Here is a 20859-nt window from a genome sequence, read left to right as displayed (position 1 = left end):
GCCTTCATCAAATCAGCTAAGATGCACAGGAATGAAGGCCAAACACAAACTACAGAGAATGGGAAGGACAAGAGGAACAACATTGTCATCCCATATGTGTCAGGCTTGTCAGAGAAACTCAGAAGAATTTTCTCCAAGCATGACATCTCAGTATACTTCAAACCAAGTCACACCCTAAGACAAAAACTGGTGCATCCCAAGGACAAACCCGCCAAACACAAGATCAGCGATGTAGTGTATGCTGTTCAGTGCAGTGAAGAGTGCTCGGACCTCTACATTGGTGAAACCAAACAGCCTCTTCACAAACGAATGGCACAACATAGAAGAGCCACCTCGACAGGACAAGATTCAGCAGTACATCTGCATCTGAAGGAAAAAGGGCACTCTTTTGAGGATGCCAATGTTCACATTTTGGACAGGGAAAACAGATGGTTTGAAAGAGGAGTGAAAGAAGCCATCTATGTCCACTGTGAACAACCATCATTGAACAGAGGAGGTGGATTACGTCACCAACTTTCCCCCGCTTACAGTGCTGTCCTGAGCTCCCTTCCCAGACGTCTCAACCCCCATTCACACCTTTGTTCCAGTGACCTCAATAGGCCACAGGAAACAATGGAGCGGAGTCCTAAATTGGTTTCAACTGAAACCACTGATTAAATATGACCCACGCCCCCTTCACACCTGGGCACATGTGTTCAAGCACATGATCAATAGAGGGTCATAACCACCTCCAGGGGACTACGCCCACAGGGGTTTAAATACCTGGGTCTCTCCACCATTTGGTTGAGAACTGAAGAAGCCTTTCGGATGAGAGGTGAAACGTCTTCAAGAAACAAAAAGAAGTCCAGTCGCCTTTTTCAAGCTCCAGAGACTACTATGACCTGGATAACTGAGAATCTACACAGACAATCACAGGCTAGTTTGTCCTTCCCGGGTTTAGAGCAAATTTGTGCAACTGTGCGTTTGATTGGATGTTTTCCTAACTTGTCCCGCTCTGTCACAAAATTAAATCAGTTCTGATTGGATGCCCTCCCCGACAAGCATTTTCGTCTCGTTTTCATTCGTTGACAAAAGTGTCATTTAATTAGTTAATTTAATCATCCTTTTTATCCTTTTAGGTAGTTTTTATTTAGTTATCGTCTCGTTTTCGTCATGAAAAAAAGGCAGTTGACGAAAACTAATATTTATTTTTAAAAAAACACACTCAGCTGTCATTTTACCAATGAGAAAGAGAAGCGTAAATAGTTGCAGTTGATAAGGTATGTTACAATCGTCTTTACTAGTGAACAGTCATTGGTTATGCCATAGCTGTTCATTTAGAAGCATTTGGACTCGGAAATGACGTCAGACTTAAAGACCGGATTAACACTGCTGGGCTGTTGTGTTTGTAGCCCCTCCTGATGAAAAAAGAGCCAGCTCCTGTCATTTCCTTTAAAGAGCCAGCTCTTAGAGCCGAAACGTTCGCGACCGACCATCACTGTCTGCACCTGTGTCCGCGCGAGCGCTGCTGTGCTTAATTGGGTAAAAAAAAATAAAATAAAAAAATCTGATCACCGGCAGGTTCGGCCTGGAAACGACCGGCCGTTCGGGAAAACTCCCAAACCTCCCGATGGCCACCACGCCCCTGTATGGATTAGAGAAAATCTAAAATAAATTCAGGCTTGTGCATCCCATACTTGTTTTTTAAAGTCATTAAAGATGTTGTACAATCATTCCACCCTGGAAAAATAACAGTTTAAATAAATCATTAAAAGTCCAAAATTACTATGAAATTCATGCCCATGACGAGTGTATGTTAATGTTTGACCACAACTGTATATCCATACATACATACATACATTGATATACATCCATGGCCACTGTTATTGAGGGTCAGCAAAATTAAGACCTTAAGATTTAAGACAGGGACTAGGATTTTACATATCAGTTTATAAAATTAACACAGAAATACACTTAAACTGATTGGAAAAGATTTTTAAAAAAATTTGAAAGAATTACAAAATAAAAAGTATATATTCACATTTTTTAATTTAACAATGAAAGTAGTTAGTGAACAAAGCTTATGGTGAAGAAACACGTAATCTGCATGAAACTTACGATATAAACTGCCCAGGTTACCATGATGATCAAAATCTATATAGCTTTTGGAGTACTGAATTATTTTAATAACACTCAAATCTTTACAAATGATCTATTTCATGTGTAGTAGCTGATCTCAAAATAAACAGCAACATTATGTGCATATCTATGTAGCTGGCATTATGTGTACATTACATGTATGTTGTTTGTGAATATATTTGCTAAACAATTTTTATTGCAGTGGCACTTTGGGGTAACTCGATGTGTTGTCATGCATGTCTGTAAATAAGTGTTCATCTAACAGTGATGCTGACGGCGCCTGTCATTGATTACTTTCTCTTATACAATGAATATGTAGCTTGCAAAGAAGAAGAAGAAGAAATATATGTATTCATTATTCATTTGTTTGGTGTTTATGAACAGTCATTTTAGCCATATATAGCGATATACTAAAGATTTTTATGTTAATATGATAAATTAACATACATGCCTGTGTTTTCCAGCAGATGGCTGCTGCTCCCTGAGCCTGGTTCTGGTGGAGGTTTCTTCCTGTTAAAATGGAGTTTTTCTTTCCCACCTTCGTCTAGTGGTTGCTCATAGTGAATCATCTGATCGTTGGGGTTTTCCCTCTTAGATTACAGGGTGGTTACTTTACAGTATAAAGTATCTTAAGGCAAGTGTTGTTGTGAAGTGGCGCTATATAAATAAAATTAAATTGAATTGCATTCAGGGCACAGATTCATCATTAATACCTTCTTTTTAACATTTTTAGCATTTGTAAATCCAGTTGATGATACACTTGTCTTTTATGTTATTTTCTCCCCTTTGTTCTTTTCTCTTTCTCCCTTTATTTTCCCCTGCCTGTCAGCTCTGGTATTGCACATGTATACATGTGAATATTAATACAAATGAATACATAAATAAAAGAAAAACAAAAACGCTTACAGGAGAAGCCTATAGAGAGTTTATAGAGCTTATCTTGGAAAAGCAAATGTGTTTGGCACAACAGCGCATTCAGATCATGATTCTGATTGTAAAAGCTGCAAGACAGGACAGGTTATTTGAAAAGGAGGGAAAAGGAAAAGAGAAGAATAAAAAATCCAGCTGTGGCAGTGGTAGTCATGGGCTACATCAGTTTAAAGAAGAATTATGAAAGATAGGTTCAAATTTTCTATTTATACACTGTGCACCTACTACATTTGTATCTAATTTAAAGTCAAGTCTTTCCCATTTTAATTAAACAAAGTATTCTAAATTTTGTTGTCATTAGAAGATCATAAGTTACAGAGATATATTTTGTCTCCAAATTTTTGTAATGTGCAGCTCTAATAAGGACAATAGATTTGCATAACAGATCAGATGACAAGTATTTCCAAAACCCTGGCTATGTCTCTGTTGACTATCACCTGGGGCTTTTTCTCAGGAGACTGTGCTGTAGGTGCACACAAGAAGCTATTTTCATATAAACAGTGATATCAGTGACTAGCAGAGGACAATGTTGAAGGTGTTTCCGTGATAATAATCTTTCCCAACAAATGCAGAGGTCAAACGTAGGTGTGAGAGGTGGAATTCAAAGTGTGCTGATTTTCTTGTAGTAAGAAAATTACGCCTAGACGTGCAGTAGCTCCCCAAGACTTTAGTAAACTGTAGTTTTAATCATATTTATTTACTTAAAATATCACGAAAAATAAAGGCTGCAAACAGATGCCAGTTTTTCTTCACCAGTTACACATATATTGTTATGTAATTCGGTATTTAATCATAACTACAAAATAATTCTACTGGTTTATTCGGGAAAAAAATATGAGTAAGCCATGGTCTGCTTAAAGAAATGCTATCTTTATGATAATGCTGGCCAAACCGTGCCCAAAACCACCGCGTTAAACCCAAATCACTGGTTCTGCACACCGAAATGAACCCCCTCTCTCCTCTTGCTGCCAGAGCTCTTGGTGTCTCCCTCAGGAATCCCAGATCGTCCCTGAACCCCACCTTGGGTACCTCAGCTTATGGGCGGGTGCAGACAGCGTGCAGCAACACTTGTGCGCATGTTTCATGTCTGGATGGTGTAACGGCGCAGGTCTTCATTGTATGGGTTGATGTTCAGCTGGAAGAAGCTGCAAAATAAGAGGGAATCGCGCAAAATTTCGGAGACTCCGACAAATCAGGTGGCATCATGAGCAAAGTGCAGGGTGGGATGAAATGCGTGAAATATCTGCTTTTCGCTTTCAACATCATCTTCTGGGTAAGTCCGCTTCAGCCACGGTTTGCCCAGAATTAACGTTGTTTGTGTCTTAAAATCACCCTCTTGTTGAAAAAGCCCCATCACCTTTCTGTTTTAGTTGTTTTTATTATTTATTTGGGTTTGCCTGATGAGGTGATGCTGATTCGATTTATTTATATTAAGCGATTCTGGAGTTTTGTCTCCATGTGGAAAAAACCTGTTCGTGCTCCGCCTTGTTGTAATGTTTACATGCTCAGCGTCCTGCACACTTAAAGTCCGTTTAGTGACATCGTTTGATATGCATTTTAAATACGACTGCTTTCGTTATTCAATGCAGAGTTGAGGAGTTCATGTTAACCTGTCATACCGCCTCTATGCACCTGCTCTGTCCACACCGTCTCCCTCTGACTCTACACTGTTTCCCCAAATGCTCAAACCAAACCTGAATTATATAACTCAGAATCATCTTTTCATTTCAGTTCATTACTGTACGCTCCTTTAGTGCTGGTCATGATTTACTGTTGCAGACAGCAATAACTGTACCAAGTACATGCTGCAACAAATACATCAGAGCTACTTTTCCAACACAGATCCTATCTCATGATTTTTCGTTGAGGTGTGACTTTCCTGCTGCAGGAGTGTGAAGGTTTTTTTCTTTCTTTTTTTCTTTACATACAGGGTTAATCTGTTTGGGGAACATCAGGAACATGATGTTTTGGTCTGCAGTGCTGCTCAGATAAGGTTGCCTGTGACTCAGATTCACTTCAGATTTTCTGCCAGTGACTTATCATTTGACATCAGTTGCTTAGTTTCTTGGTGTTCTGTTCATCCTAAAAATGTATCTCATGAACTTTTCAACCCCAAGTTTGGGAACCACTGTTTTAGAGTGCAACATCCACTATTATTATTTTATAATCAGTGATGGGTTTAGATAAATAGATAAAATTATTGGGTTAGTGACAAAGAGGCAGTTTGGGTTTACTTTGTCATCTTCATTATGGTCTGGACTCTTGCAAATGTCAGGAACTGATACTTTTTTACTGCTAAATGATACAGTGTGAGTTTAACTGGCTGCATTGACTCATCTGTGCTCTGTAAAACCATCACTTGTGTCACCCAAAGTGACAGCGGCCTCTTTGTTCGGCAGTTTTGGGACTGAAAGCAGAGCTGTTGTGGTTGTAGCCAAAAGGGGCGTACAGTACGCTGTCATTTTGAGATGCAGAGCCAACAAGCAGCCAATGCCAGTGTGAGTTACATCACCCAGGCACTGTGAGGCTGGCACAGCCTGTGGCTGAAATGCACCATGGGAGATGGACCACTGATTCTGATGCTAATGCTTGTGTTTAGATGTGGTACTTTGATGGGCAATGTGGCTGCATGGGCTGTTGTTGCAGAGTGGCCTTCCACTTTCTATCATTTTATTGTGAGAGTACTTCCATAACAGAAGACACTTCCCCTCTTTAGTTTGGGTGAATCTAAACAGCAAATCAGGAAAAAAAAAAAAGCTCTTAGATGGGTTCACCAAACAGACTCTTTTACTGGAGATGTGTCACTGTGGGATTCCATTTTTAGAAAAGTTTTGAGATCAAAATATCTTTTTTCATCTGCAAATTCATTACTCAAACATGTGATACTGCTTCTGTAAGAAATATGGTTAGGCTTAAAATATAATTATGACAGACGAATTAGCTTTTACCTTCTATACACACCTTCATTTTTTCTGGCTCTGTTCGTGGGTGTTTAAATTAAATAATGTTAAGTAGGAGGTCAAAAGGATTATTTTTCTCAGAGTGAAACCTGATTTCAATCGAATGGGTTATTTCAAGTCAGGCTCTCTCAGAGGAATGATGCTGCACAGGGTAGACGCTTGGATTCTTTCAGGGTTTTTTTCCAGTTGGATTTGTTTGAAAAGTCCTCAGTCTCTTGAGAGGTGAAGCATTAACACTTCTGGCAGACATTTGTTCAGAATAAAAAAAAAAAAAGGCTGTGAACATCATTAGCCACTTTAGCACCACTTTCAGAATCTTAATTAACTGATGATACGAGAGACAAAAAAACCCCAAAAACATGGTCCTCACTGTTTAACTATGAAGTGATTTCTGGACAAATAGAAGAGCTGTTACACATCATCATATTCAGCAAAACTAAAATCTAGAAAATCTAAGACACAAATAATTTTGATTTTATTACTTATCAATCCCCAGGTGTCGGGATTGTTGGTGCTGGCGGTGGGACTATGGCTTAGGTTTGACCCAAACACAGTGGACCTCCTGACAGGCGACGGCGCCCCCTACACCTTCTTCATAGGTATGTCACATTTTCTAACAGCCTCATGCGCCTGCCTCACCCTCTACAGAATAACTAACTTTACCTGTGGATGAGGTAAAGCTGTCTGAGCTCATCACTGTAAACAACAGCTCAGATTTAAAGTGAATGCAGTTATGTTTATTAATTTCTTTACAGCAGTTCACCATTTTAACCAAATCTTGTTATTTGGACCCCCTTGAAAATGAGATGTTACATCCCAGGAGGATTATCCAGATTAAATTAACTTTCACTGTCAACAAATGTCAAAGATGTTCGAAGAAATCACTGTCTCCAAATATGGATACATACTTAAAGGTACAATTTACTTAATACTTGCCAATCCAAGTATTGTGTGTAATGTAATGATAAACCTACAAACCACTCTAACTGAAGAACCCTTCAAGTGTTGCTGGTGTTAAAGAAACAGGGATGTTTAACAGGCACATTTTTATCTTCAGTACACTGAGATGTTTTATTTCTTTGCATAAAGCACAATGAAAGTTGTTTAATAAAACATATCCGCAGTGACTAGGCTTGTTTAAAGAGTTTCCATTTGAAGTCCTTGGTTCTTCCCTTTCACTTTGGAAGTTGCTAAAGTATGTGCAGAGGGGAAGTGAATGAGGAAATGTCATAAGCTGATTAAAACTTCCCATTAGTGTTAATTCTGCCGTTTATGGAATATGGAGACATTTACATCTTGACATGAATGCTTATTTGGTTTCAGTTTGACTGAAATAACCTAAAATAACATAAAATCAGAGCCTTTAACTGATTAATGAACAGCTCTGAAACATCTTATAGGTGTTTCTTTGCAAAGCTCACACAGTAGATTATTAAAACATACAGTAGACAAGACAAACGGCTAGTGTTCAGCACTCAGTACAATAGGCCTTCTCTCTGACACTATGTGGGAGCTGATGATTAGAATGAAGCCTATTCTTGTTACTCCCGTTTAAACCATGACCTAAAATGGTGACTTCACTTCATCAGCTCTCTGCTGTGCCTTCGTGGAACTGGCTGCCTCTCTCAGGACATGAGCAGCAGGTTGGGTGGGGCCTGTGACAGAAGACTATATCCTGCTGGCAAAATTAAATAAGTTCAAAAGTGAAGGGACGGGAAAGCAGCACAGGGCAACCAAAGGCAGATTATGATCATATTACCAAGATTACAACCTAAAACATTTCAGGAAATATATAATAATTACAATAATAAGTACAACACAACTTGGGCATTATGTCACACACAGTAGCACTATGTTAGGAAACTCATCTGTTTATGCAAAGTATTGCAGATGAGGCAACTTTTTTTTTGCATGGGTCAATTTGACTTGCAAAAATCCTGGAATTTATTTATTATTGTGTCACATTATTTATACAGTATTTTTAATTAAATTCTCTACCCCACTGTTCTTTACCGTGCCTTGCTCAGTTATTTTTTATTTCCAGCCATTACATTTCCCACTTTAGGTTTAGCAAATTGGATGTAATGTGAATTAGATTTCTTGGAGCGCAGTTAAGGGTTTTTTGAAACTGGAACATATGTTGGTCTGATCAGTGGTTTGGAGGCAATATAGCTGATTTTTAAAAAAACTGTCCCGGATGACTTCACAAGGGAAGGAGAGAGAGAGAGAGACGGAAAGTTTGTTATTGTCACCTCTAAAATGAGATGCTGTGACTAATTTGTCACTGTGTGAAAAAAATCTCTCAGAGTGGGTGTGATCTGGAAATCTTGTTTTTCTGGCTAAGGTACGAGAGGAACGTGCTTCACAAACTGGGTAGAGGAGTATGCTGATGTTAGTTCTGTTAGTCAGCCAGTTATGAGCCAACTGCATGCATCAGTTGTTAATGTTTCAGTGATATTATCAGTATCCAATGCTAGCCCAAAACACTGGTCTCAATCTCAAAACTCATGTGTCCATCATGTAAATCCACTCCTCCTGCCTCCTAATGCAGATCTTTGTGGTGGTGGTGTTAATAAGGTGCTATGATAATGCGTTGGTAGTCCACAAATGCTATCCAGAGCTTTACAGTGGATAAATTCGCATTGAGGGTTACAGTGAATAGTGTTGTTGTCCCTTAAGCTGAGTCTCTGTTCTGTAGCAAAGAAGTTCTTTGTAGTGAAGTCAAAGAGAAAATGGACCAGTGTAGCCACAGTTTAAGTTTCTGGTGTGGGCTTTTTTTTTTTTGCTTCTTTTCACACTTCATCCTTGTGGTGAAGAAGTGTTGAACTGTTGTTTCATTTTCCACGCAAGGCAACTTTAAAACCCATCAGAATTGCAGCTGAGCATAGTGTTGTTGCCACTGGGCTATGAGGTGTTGGGGTTTTTTTTTGTTTTGTTTTGTTTTGTTTTATTTGAAGGATTAAGTGCAAGTGCGTCTCCGTAGCCTCTGCAAATGTACAACAATGCAAAACCATAAATCCGGCATTTAACTGGAAACACTAGGGTCCTGCAGAAGATCATTTGCTGCCTTTGCAGCCAAACATTAAAAGCTTCCTGAACAAAACAACTGACAGTTGCTCCCACTTCTAGCAAGGAGACTAAACAGGGTGAAACCATAATCAGGCAAAGTGGCAGCATTCTCTCTGAGGGTTTCACTTTCCATTCTATCACCTTTGTTGCTCTCCAGTATGTAAACAGCCATTACATGTCTATACAGGAAAATTAAAAGACATGTTACAGATGTTGACACTCACTAATTTGTATTTCTAATAGAAACATGAAGCAGGAAGAGCACTTGGCAGGTGTCTGGTAGATATCACTGGATTTAATAAGTAGAAAAGAGCAAATATTAAAGTCAGTGCATAAGTGTTGGAAAAGTGAGCAGTGAACATCAGTTCTGTGTAAACCTTTTGTATATACAGTGGAAGCTTTCTCGGGCCATTATATTTTCCATTGCTACCCCAGACAATTTGCTCTGTATCCCTCGCTTCCAGCTCCCTTTCAGCTCAGCAGTCTATTCGCCTCATCTTTACCTTCCCTTTTGTTGCATTGTGAGAAAACAACAGCTTGCATTTGCCCCATGTGGATTAATTAAATTGCTGCAGTGGTTGCTGTCTGTGTCACCGATTAGGCCCTTAGCATGGACCTGAGGGACCTGCGTGGTGTATAGTTACAGTGTAAGGGGCTCAGTAGCAAGGACTGGGAGCAGGGAAGCAGACGGCGGAGGTGATGTCACTCGGGCTTGAGGAGAGCAGAGATGGTGGCAAACGTAGTTGAAATCTGCAGCAATCAAAGCCCTGAAAATTAGATTTTACAGGACAGATGGCATCTGTTTACTGCTTCACCCCGCAGGAGCATGAATGGGCAAAGTCTGAGTAACTGGAAACCCCACTAATGTATCAAAAGGGTAGATTGGAAGCATTGTTTCTCAGTGGGCTCTCTAAGTCTATTAGTTTGGTTTCAAATCTGATTATGATTCTGCATAGACTCTGCCCATGCCTTAGATAGCTAGTCTATATATGGGTAGGACTTCAAGCTATTTTTGTAGCTGCCCAGAGCAGGAAAGCGTCCAGCACTGTGTTTTGTTCAGCCCACTGATGGCCACTGGAGGTAATTTCTGTGGATCAGTAAAACCTATTTATAAGTTTGTGTATGTAATTTAGACACAGTGAGTATACATCAACCTTTTTTTTTTCAGTGATCAGAGATGCTATGATGTAACTATGCTGCCAAGAACACCAGTAGATTGGGGCAGAGATTCTATGTTCCAGATCTTGAAAGGGCTCTAAAATTCACTGTGCAGGAGTAGCCTAACAAATAGAATGAATTGTGGGAGTCGATTCAGAGATGCTAGGCTACTAAAGATACATCCACCTACAAATACACAACACAAATAATCCTTTTATAGATTCTGCTTCAGCAAAGGCAATCCTGGCATCGTGCTGCCACCCTCAGTGGAAACTATAAACTGCAGCAATGTGGCACAGAGAATACCATGATGAGATTCTTCTCCTATCGTATTTCTGGTCTTCTAGTTTGTAAACATGGCAGTGAATTGTCCATTCTTTTGACAGAATAATTAATTTTTAAAGGACTAATCTATCTGCTGGTTTCTCTCCCCAGCTGTGTACATCCTTCTTGGAGCCGGAGCATTGATGATGGTCGTGGGGTTCTTAGGTTGTTTTGGGGCCATGCGTGAGTCTCAGTGTCTTCTTGCATTGGTGGGTTCAAGTGCTCAAAAGTGTCTCATGGCATTGGTATTATTTTTATAGTAGGCTTTATAATGTACAATAATAAGGATCTATAATTTGTAAATAAAATACCAATTTAATTTGATTGGTATGCTGCTAATGAATAATTCCAAACTTGTAAAGAATTGGGTTTTCTAATAATAAATGAGTAATGGACAAATATTAACTTTAGTTAATATTTGACATTTTTTCAATAACACTCCAACAACAGAATTACACATTTCTCTCCCAGAAAGGTCAGGGGAGATCAACCGGAAACAGCCCTGAAGATTGTTCCCAATAATTATTTTTAGTGTCAATATTGGAAAAGTATTTTCAAATTATGGATTCATCCTTCAATAAATGAATGAATCACTGATTAGTTTTGTGTCAAATATGTCCCCCACTAGAGGGGGATAATAAACCTCGTTTCTGTTCTGCAGTTCTTTGCTTGCCTTGTGATAATCTTTGGAGCAGAAGTCACTGCTGGTGTGTTTGGATTCCTAAACAAGCAACAGGTGGAGTCATTTGATGATTAACAAGTCAAATAACAAAAATAAAAATGGCATGTAGTAACTGACTTTTTGTTTTCCTCTTTTAATAACAGATTTCTGAGGAAGTCCAAAAGTTTTACAGTAGTGCCATCGTTGACAGCAATCCAAATGGAACTGCAATAGCAATTATTTACCATAAAGCTGTGAGTAAAACGTGGCCTTCACATTGGTGGTCATAATAAGTACTGTTACAACTATGTTCTTTTTTTTTTTCCATATGTGCAGCTGAACTGCTGTGGAGCTCCCACGCTGGACCCAAAAAGTGAGCTGTGTGTAGACCTTCCAGATGACACCCAGGTAAACCCTTCTGCCTGCAGTTAAACTTTATAGTCACATGTGGGCAGCATAGCACCATTTTAAAATGTAGCACCATTTACTGTGATGAGCTTACTGTATTGTGCACAGTCCATTATCACTCTGAATATTTCCCGTTCTTTTTTGGTTTTTATTAGGACTGTCTGACTGCGATAACAGACTTCTTTGATGAAAAGCTGTATATCATTGGCTACATAGGGATTGGTATTGCAGGAGTAATGGTGAGAAAATAAAACTTTTTTATTATTATTATTATTATTTGTGATTAATATTCTTCAGGTTTCCACAATATGTGTCTCTAATTTCAGATCATTGGAATGATCTTCAGTATGGTCCTGTGTTGTGCCATCAGGAACAGCAGGGAGGTTATATAATTGGTGAGCAGAAACCACTCCACCCCCCACCCCCACTGTCACCTGGTCATATGGTCATACAGCCCTTCATAATCAACCTATTTGCATGAGAAGGGGAACCAAAGTTACATTTCAAAGTCATTTCTCTTAATTCAAACAAATGTGGTGGGGGAGGGTACGGCAAAGAGAGAACAATAGAACCCATTCTCCCACTTATCCACGGACCACATTCAACACGATACGCTGGATCGTTAACGTCACACCTTCTTCTTGAGTTCGCCAGCACTGAACTCAAATTCGTTTCCCTGTTCTTTTCCATAATAGTGCTTTGCTTTTAGCTCGGCTCTGTGACATTCCTCCCTTTTAACATGTCTTTGTTAGACTGCTGGTGCTCCGCAAAGGCCAAAGTGCTGCAGGTACAGAAGCAACACAGCACACAAAGCCTTCTTTGACACAGGAATGTTGTAACTGGGGAGTATTGCTGTAAATATGGACTCTTATTTTCACTTTGTGTGCTTTAGTGTTTTGAGGACTAGCCTACCTTTGCAGAGTAAATTTGCAGAGTAAAATTCCGTTTTGTGCCTATTTATTTAGTTACGGTCAAGCCTCCTACTACTGGACTGTTTGCCTATATCTTGTGATTTGAATATGTGCTCTGCACCTGTGCTTGCTTCCTGCCACCACTTTCAAGTATTTCTCTTGTAAAGCACAATAGTGTAGACATGTTATGAAGCCAAAGGGTTAGGATGGTCTTATGATAAACTGCCCTGTTGTAAATCTCCAAATTCATCTGAAAGCTAAATAACACTTTGTGCTGACTTCTTCTGGAGCATGTTTGGGCTAAAACACTGAGCTAGTTTGCATTTTGTGTGGATTATTGTGGATGTAAATTTTTTTTTTTTTTTTTTTTTTTGGTGTGCCAATAAGATGTGAATTTATAGAATAATATAGTTTGTCATACTGTTAACCGTAATAAAAACACTGGGTGCTTTTATTGATATGTTTTCAGTTTCTGTCCTCTGAGATGAATCACACATGTGCTTCTCGTAAAGGTGAACAAACAGAACAAAACATGAGTGTGAACTGTGGTTAGTGAAGTTCCTGAACACGTCAGCAACATTCTACGTCCACTGATGGCAAATTTTAGTCACACACAGTGCAGGAGTTAAAGAATTTTGACTGACAGTAGTTACTGAAAATTCTAATGATAGTAGGATTGTCCATAATATTTACAGTCAATACCAAGTGGCATGGGATTCATAAAAAAAATATCACACTGACTGGGCAAAATGTCTTTACACATGGCCTTCTTAGTTCTCACTCATAGTGAGAAATGGGGAATTCCACAGCATGTGAATAATGGCTCATTTTGCAGTTTTCATGATGATAATGAACCTTCAAAGTGACATATTACGCTGACTACAGCATTAATGCATATATCTGCTCAACTCAATGAACACAGACATAAAACTAACTGATGTCAAACTGACTTTTGCAAGGGGTCAGCAGGCATTAAGAAATGTTATATTTAATCATTTAAAAACCTCTTTAAGCCCAAACTTGATGTCAACAATCCACCAGCCCTAAATTAACCCCGAGAACACTGGCCTAAGCAACTGATTTTTAAATTTATGCATTTTGCTTAGTACATTTAGTATCTTTCAAACATTTTTAAAACCTTATGTACTTCTGAGTGATAACTGTTTTGACTTCAGTTGTTCTGCTGTAATCTGTCATTAGAGTAGGCTAAATTATTCACCCCTGCATTTAAACTGATCTGGTGCTCTCCTGATGGTAAAACTCTCTAAATGTGTGGATCAGATTCAGCCAGTAAGTTTCTTTCCAGAAATAGTACGTGCATAAATGCAGCTGAATTGCATAATACAATGTGTAGAGATGAAAATAGCAGAATTGTCTGCCGCAATTTGTGGTAGTGATGCAACAAAAAAACAAAACAAAAAAAAAAAAACACGTAAAGAGATGAGTTCTGCTTATTTCCAGCTTCTGGGACTCCAGATATTCACTTTGCATTAAGTGGTTATGGTGAGTCTCGGTCCAGTCCCTGTTTATTCACTGAAACAAGCCTACTTTCTTCTGTGTGTGCATAAGATGGCCTTACTAAGGTTTTAAGTATTCACTGATGTCAGTGAGTCTAGAGTAGAACAAACTATTAATAAAGCAATAGTTCAAACTGTTTCTGCAATCTGCAGTTATTCATTAAATCACCTTAAAAACTCCTCAGAGTATTTAGTCATTGAGCAGAGTACATACTTCAAGTTTTTATTTATATACATAGGTACAAAAAGCCATTGCAAACATCGTATATGTAGCAGTTTTGTTTTGTTTAAAAAAAAAAAAACAACAAAAAAAACCATGCTCACAGTAACTAAGTAATGCTTATTTTCGGTCAGTCTTGCCTTGCAGAATCAAAAATAAATTTCAAACTGCTCTGTTAAGGCATAAATCGCAAAGGACCTTTTCAGTAACATTTCAAGTGTGGTCAAGTGGACAGACACAAAATGTGTATGATTGCATCAAGTTTTTGCAGATATGACAGACAGTAGTTCACAGAGCACTAACAACTGTAGGGCTAATGTCAAGTGCAGGACACAGTTTATGGTTTGGTAAACTGTGTGGTCCCATTTCAATAAGAAGGTTCATGATGAGAGTAAACATTAACACAAAAGAATTTACAAAAAAAAAAAAATCCTTTCCAATCAATTGTGTAAACTGGGCCATGGGAATCACTTAACTTTTTTTTCCCCGGTCGAAGGCTTGGAGACAGCAAAGAAATAAAAACATAGAAAATACTACAAACCCATATTTAGCCATTTTAAATAACGTCATGATGGAGGAAAAACAAATCAGTCTGTCATCTAGGAGTGAGCTTCCAGCCCTCACAGAGGGAAACAAGACAAATGTTTAGGGACAAAAGAGTCCCCAATCCAGTAAGGCTAACAGCTTCAAGTGCAAAAACTGGCTTCAGCCTACAGAACAAGTAACAAAAGGGTTTAAGTGCAACACCATGGTCCAACTGTAAAGATGATGAACTCCTAGGTCTTTACATTTGTACTTTTTCCCCCCTTCTTGCTGTAAAGTGATAGCATGTAGCCGGCGGGTGTTCCACCAGGTCTGATGCATAGCTAGTCAGCAAGATGATACAGTCTTATGCTGCCAAGAGGCGCAAAGGTGAGTTGTCCAGGATGTATTCACCAACACCAACAAAGTACATGACCTGTGCAATTCCAAACAGAGGTGCGATGACCAGAGCCCGGCAGCCGGCACCTTTCAGAAATGCAGAGGGCCCTTCTTTCTGCATTATTTTACTGTCAAACGAGAAGAACGGGTTTATTCATACATATCCAAGAGGGTGGGGGAGGGTAGTTTATTCAAGAGTAAGTGACACTGTCATACCTTACACAATCCACGACTCCTCTGTAAGTCTCCTCACTAGCCCCTTTGTTCAATGACTGCAGTCTGGTCTTCACCACTGAAGGGGGGGTTAACAAAACTGATTAACATTCCAGTGTTGCTAATAATAATAAAAAAATAAATAAATAAAATTTAAAAAAAGAATGATCTGGCTCAGAAAACTCACCATCGCAGGGGTTAACAGTCACCGCAGCAGTGGATCCTGCAGCACAGCCTGAGAGGAAGGCCCAATAGAAGGGTGAAGACTCCTCAGGACTGGGTTTGCCCAGGCGGTTCAGATTAGCAAACAATGGAAAGTAAACGATAGAAAAGGGGACATCTCTGGAAGAAAGTAAACAAAAAGTTTTTTTTTTTTCTTCCCCAGACTTAAATTATGGAACAAAGCATAACTGACCTGTCGTGTTCACACAGTTTCTCATAAGGAAAGAATGGGAAATTTACCTCATCAGTGTGGCCCCCAGACCTTTGTAAAGACCCTGGATCCCCTGCGTATGGAAGAGTTCTTTGGCGATCTGTGTAGCTGACACAGCTCTTGGTGCAGAGATGACCGTGCCAGAATTGTAGGAGCGGCTGAGCACAGCATTAGTGGCCACGAGCTTTGTGGGAGTCATCATGACTGGTTTTTGCTGTTGGGCCGCTGTGCACAAAAGAGAAAAAAAACAAAAAACAAAGGATGACATATGTTATATAAATGTGTGAGGCAGTTATGAGTGTAAAATACTGACACAGATGCATTTAAAATGAAGCGTGCATGCTTCTTACCAAGTCTGCCGGCATCCTGCAGTTGTATCTTGAGCATTTCCATGGGGGTGGTAACAATGACCTGGCACATGCCTGCACCACAGCCTGCCAGCATCTCTTTGAACACTGTCAGCCCCTTTCTGTTAAAAGGTTAGACATGTTTGAAGTGCACTACTTAATATACTGCTAAAAATACATTTTCAAGAAGATCACGTCATATAAGGTGTATGCTTACCCATCCTTGGCAAGGTGATGGCGGAAGAAGTCATTAGCAGCCAGCTTGATTGCCTTCTCAGGGGTAACCAAGGTCAGATTTACAGCAGCACCTAAGGGGAAAAAACAAACACAGTTAACACTGAAGACACAACCAAGTTTTCCATTCATCACATGTACAAAAACATTCCCCGCCACTATGATTACAACATCAGAACATAAGAGTCTAATTGTAAAGTTAATTTACACATAGACAAGACAAATACTATTAAATGAGCTTCAGTAATAATTGTGGAGGGGGATTATGTCAATTTAAAAAATAAAAATAAATAAGTATATCAGGAAGAAAATGAGAAACAAGCGAAACAAGACATCACAAGGAACAATGGGGCGATGAAGATCCAGAGGAAGATGCAAACATGAAATTGATGAAATAAATAGAGTCAGAGTGTGACAACAAGGACCACTATGTGTAAAAAAAAAAAAAAAAAAAAAAAAAAAAAAAGACTTCAAGAAAGGAAATTTGTCTAGTGACAGGCTGCATGTCAGTGAGTAGGTTAATGAAGACAGACAAAAAAAAAAACAGAAGTGGGGAAAAAAAAAAAAAAGATGTTAGAGAAAGGACAGAAGACTGAATCCTTGACTGTGTGTGTACAGACTTTGAGCAAACTTATAATCTTGTTATAAACTTGTTTGCAAGATCAACCAAAGTCTGCAAAGACACAATTCACAGTCTGAAAAACAACAATAACCCAAAAGTGGACAGGACAGCAAGAAGACAGCCAAGTGGTTACTGACAAGTCAAATTACAGAACAAATAGATGGCAAAACAAAAACTTGAGCCTAGAGTTTTAAATAGAGCAATATTGTAAGAACCATTTAATGATTTGCCTCCAGCGTGGCTGCGCCTTATCGGCTAGCCTTCAATATCCCAGGGGGACCCAAGTCTGTAATATGAAAAACACAGATGCAAACAAACAGCTTTCCTCAAAGGCAGAGACCCAGACTAAAGGTCTCCAATTTCTTTGTAGACTTTAGTTTTCTTTTTCTAAAAGTGATGCACTAATAATTAGAGCATGTGCGCACCTTTAACTGCATGTACAATATTACATACAACTTTAATACAGTGAATGTAATAGTGAAACATACTTTGCATGAGACCAAATTTAACAAATTCTTCTTTACAACTAGACAAACCACATTTTAAAAATATAAATAAAAACATCCAAATACAGCTAAAATACACCATCTCAGTACTTGTCAAAGATCAAGTGTAGCCGATGGTAACCATTTCAGTGCTAACCTCACAACAGAAAGCTTACCCTCTCCTACATTTAATCCTCCTGTAGAATATCTACCTCTGCTATCCTACTGCTTAATATTAAGATATATATTCAGATGTATAAATCTTACCTCTGTACATTCCAAAGTATCCCTCTGATCGAACTGTCTTGACAAGGCAGTCCATCCTACAGAACAAGAAAGCCAGGTAAACATTACCAGTGCGATAAAACAAAAGGTCACCAAGGGAGTGGGGCAGGACTATAGAAATTGAGGGGTTAACACAGACCAGTAAATTTCCACCCTGTAAAGTCATGACCTCATTGGTGAACTCATTGGAGAGGAATTTCTTAAAGTCTCCACAGTCCTTACATTTCAATGCATGTGTCATTGTGGGATTAGCAAGAATAGCATTGGATTACACCAGAGCGTAGTAGGAATAACACCCAGAGGTTGTGTGTTGCTAAAGACAACAGTAAGTAAAAATACTCACATGCTCTTGTAGACCTGCTGACCTCGTCTCTGATTCTGCAACCTGGTCTTTGCCAAGTCAATGGGGAAGACACAAGTAACCCCAACAATGCCAGCAATGCCGCCATTAATGAGCTTGGCTGGGAGGCTGAAAGGAGATAAAAAAAAAAATTAATGTCATAACTTAAGATGAAAAGTTTACACTTAAAATTTTGAAAGACATGGCTGAGCTTGTTAAAAGTGCTTAAGTAATGTCTTATCCAGGGAATGCCTCACAGACACAGTTTACAATTACATGAAACACAACAGTAGAAAATCATCTCAAAATAATTCATCAAGATGTCTAATCATTGTAGCCCTACAGCTTATAATGAAAGCTGCTTACATTTACCCAACTATACCACATATGCACAGAAAGTGAGAATGTGTGAAACTTACCTGATCTGCTGCTGAGACATGATGGCTTTGAAACAAGTGACAACAGAAGATGTGGTGAAAAAAAAAGAAATCGCAAAAATCAGGTGATGTAGATTCAGGTGTTCTTCGGTGAAGTGAATGAGTAGAGTCCTAGACAGAGAAAGCAAAGGGAGTTGCCAAGTAGGTTTCCAAGTAGTCACAGTCCTTACAGAGAAGTTTATCCCACCCACTTTGACTTATCTATGCGCCTCACAGTCACAAGGCCGTGATGTGTAGCGGATGTGCTATACTTGCACTATGAGTAGTTCAACCCGTGGGCGTGTTTAAGCTCACATACCAAACGCCATATACGAGCGTTACCGCCTTTCATAAAGTCAAAATTCAAATCTAGCGGCGACAGCTGAATTTCTAAGTAAGTCCTTCAGCAGGCCAAGGCTTGCAAGCCTTGGCCTTCACTCGAATCTGAGTTACAAAGGATAACATCTATTCAAATCAATGGGATGGAGCTTCCATGAAAATATAACCCTTTATCTATTCACTGCATTAACACATATATATATATATGTTATAAAATTAAAAATAAAAAAAAACTCAATTGACTTATCGAGCTTATTCTATTTACGATAAATTGCTTGAAAAATATCGCGCTGTTTTAAGTTATATGCAATGAGAAAACGGCATTTGAAGGCCACTGTAGCTGAGACGCCCATTCATCCATCAACACTTCGAAATAACGAACAAACTGGAGACAAAGAGCCAAGAAATGAATTTAAACCTTTTGCTAAACTGTCTAAATAGAAATTAATATGGCTTCACTTACCAAAGAAGTTATTTCACAATAGTTCTTTAATGATTGTTCCGAGCGACTGATCGGTACTTCTGTCTCGACCGCTGGTTGAACCGCTAATATAGGTAAGCGAGAGAGTAACTGGAATTTTCCACTGGTTTTTTTAAGGGGGGCGGGGCGCTTCTGACTGCCACTTGACTTACAACCAATCAACAAGTTTCACATTGTTCTGATTGGAAGGTAGGTCAATCAATCAATAGCTGTTTCACAAATCACACAGTTACACCGCTTAAACCTGCAAAGATGAAAGAAACTATTGTTCGTCAAGTTTAAATGTTCAGATTCATAGAAACAAACGTTTATTGTTAGACATTTAAAACAGGTTTTTATTATTTAGAGACTTTCCATTGTTAGTAAAGAAGTCCCGGCCCATTTCCCAGAATAATCTTAGGTTAAAACTGGTTTAAGCCCATTAAAATCATCATGGGTTTGAGATCTGTTAAGTGTGCGGGCGGATCTAGTGCTAATGACGTTATTCTGGTCTATTCTATTCTGTTCTATTCTATTCTAGCAACTAATTATAACTAGGGTAACTAAAAAACATTACAAATATACCATATATCCTGGTACACTTTACAATAAGCTTACATTACAGAAGTTTGTGGACTGCTGTTTTTATGTAACCATAATTACCCACAGTTTCCTACTTAGAAGCTCAATATTTTGAATACAAAACATATCATTACTTCATAAAATATTATAAATTATTTATGAAGTATTCATAAATTTTGCTTTCTTTTTACTGCTTTTGCCATTCACATTCAGGCTTTTCTGAGTGCGCCCCTTCAGCAAGATAGAGATGGGTGGGAAAATTGAACTCTTCTCTTATCAGTCATAGCATAACTTGAACCGGCTGCTGTAGAGAGCAGAAGTCTCACTGCGTGCAGTGTGTGAATTTGATACAAGGTTTCACTGAAATGAAAATCTAATCTAATCTTCGTGATTAGATTAATAAAAGTTAAAAGAAGAAAGACATGCGATAAAATCAATATGGCCTTTTAGCTTAAATTCAGAAGAAAAGGCAGCCTATCAAATTACTCTGAAGGATGTTTCCTGGTTTTAGTCAGAGAATCTAGTAGATTCTGTGGTAAGGTTTCAGGTTTATTTTCTCACAATGTGTGTATTAACTCTGTCATGTGGAAAATTACCGGGGGCAAAGATCTAGATGTAGATTTTAAAGGTGTGGACGCATTCCAAAGCCCCAGGAGGCTTTTAACCTCTGGTGCACAATGCAGGTAAGTTGTATAACAGTGAGAGGTGACATTATTACAGGCAACATGGTATGAAGCTATATTATAAGAATCTTTAAAGGAAAGGTCAGGGGCTCACCAGAGTCTGGAGGATGCATTATCTTTGGGCCATGAATATCAAGAACTTTCATGTATAGAAGATATTTCAAGTTTAGAAAGTAGTAGTTTAGAAAGTGTCAATGGAAAAAAGTAACTAGGACAAACCATA

At 38.8% G+C, this 20859-nt stretch overlaps 2 protein-coding genes across 2 annotated transcripts; one reads left to right on the top strand and one right to left on the bottom strand.

Annotated features, from left to right (window-relative positions):
• Positions 1-4060: 4060 nt before the first annotated feature.
• LOC115780338 (tetraspanin-2-like) lies at positions 4061-12997 on the top strand. The gene is made up of 8 exons (XM_030729477.1): positions 4061-4321; positions 6505-6607; positions 10671-10768; positions 11221-11295; positions 11385-11474; positions 11557-11628; positions 11784-11867; positions 11955-12997. The coding sequence occupies exons 1-8, from the start codon at positions 4253-4255 to the stop codon at positions 12018-12020; spliced, it is 657 nt and encodes a 218-aa protein (XP_030585337.1). The 5' UTR covers positions 4061-4252; the 3' UTR covers positions 12021-12997.
• Positions 12998-14243: 1246 nt separating this feature from the next.
• Positions 14244-19528, bottom strand: slc25a55a (solute carrier family 25 member 55a). The gene is made up of 10 exons (XM_030729834.1): positions 19375-19528; positions 18576-18704; positions 18160-18285; positions 17799-17854; positions 16408-16498; positions 16194-16312; positions 15873-16068; positions 15598-15752; positions 15414-15489; positions 14244-15325 (listed from the first exon to the last, which is right to left on the bottom strand). The coding sequence occupies exons 2-10, from the start codon at positions 18593-18595 to the stop codon at positions 15166-15168; spliced, it is 999 nt and encodes a 332-aa protein (XP_030585694.1). The 5' UTR covers positions 18596-18704; positions 19375-19528; the 3' UTR covers positions 14244-15165.
• Positions 19529-20859: the final 1331 nt, after the last annotated feature.

The sequence above is a fragment of the Archocentrus centrarchus genome, chromosome 5 (genome assembly GCF_007364275.1).
Source record: "Archocentrus centrarchus isolate MPI-CPG fArcCen1 chromosome 5, fArcCen1, whole genome shotgun sequence".
NCBI lineage: Eukaryota > Metazoa > Chordata > Actinopteri > Cichliformes > Cichlidae > Archocentrus > Archocentrus centrarchus.
The sequence above is the reverse complement of the archived record's forward strand: the minus strand, read 5'-3'. Positions and strand labels throughout refer to the sequence as shown.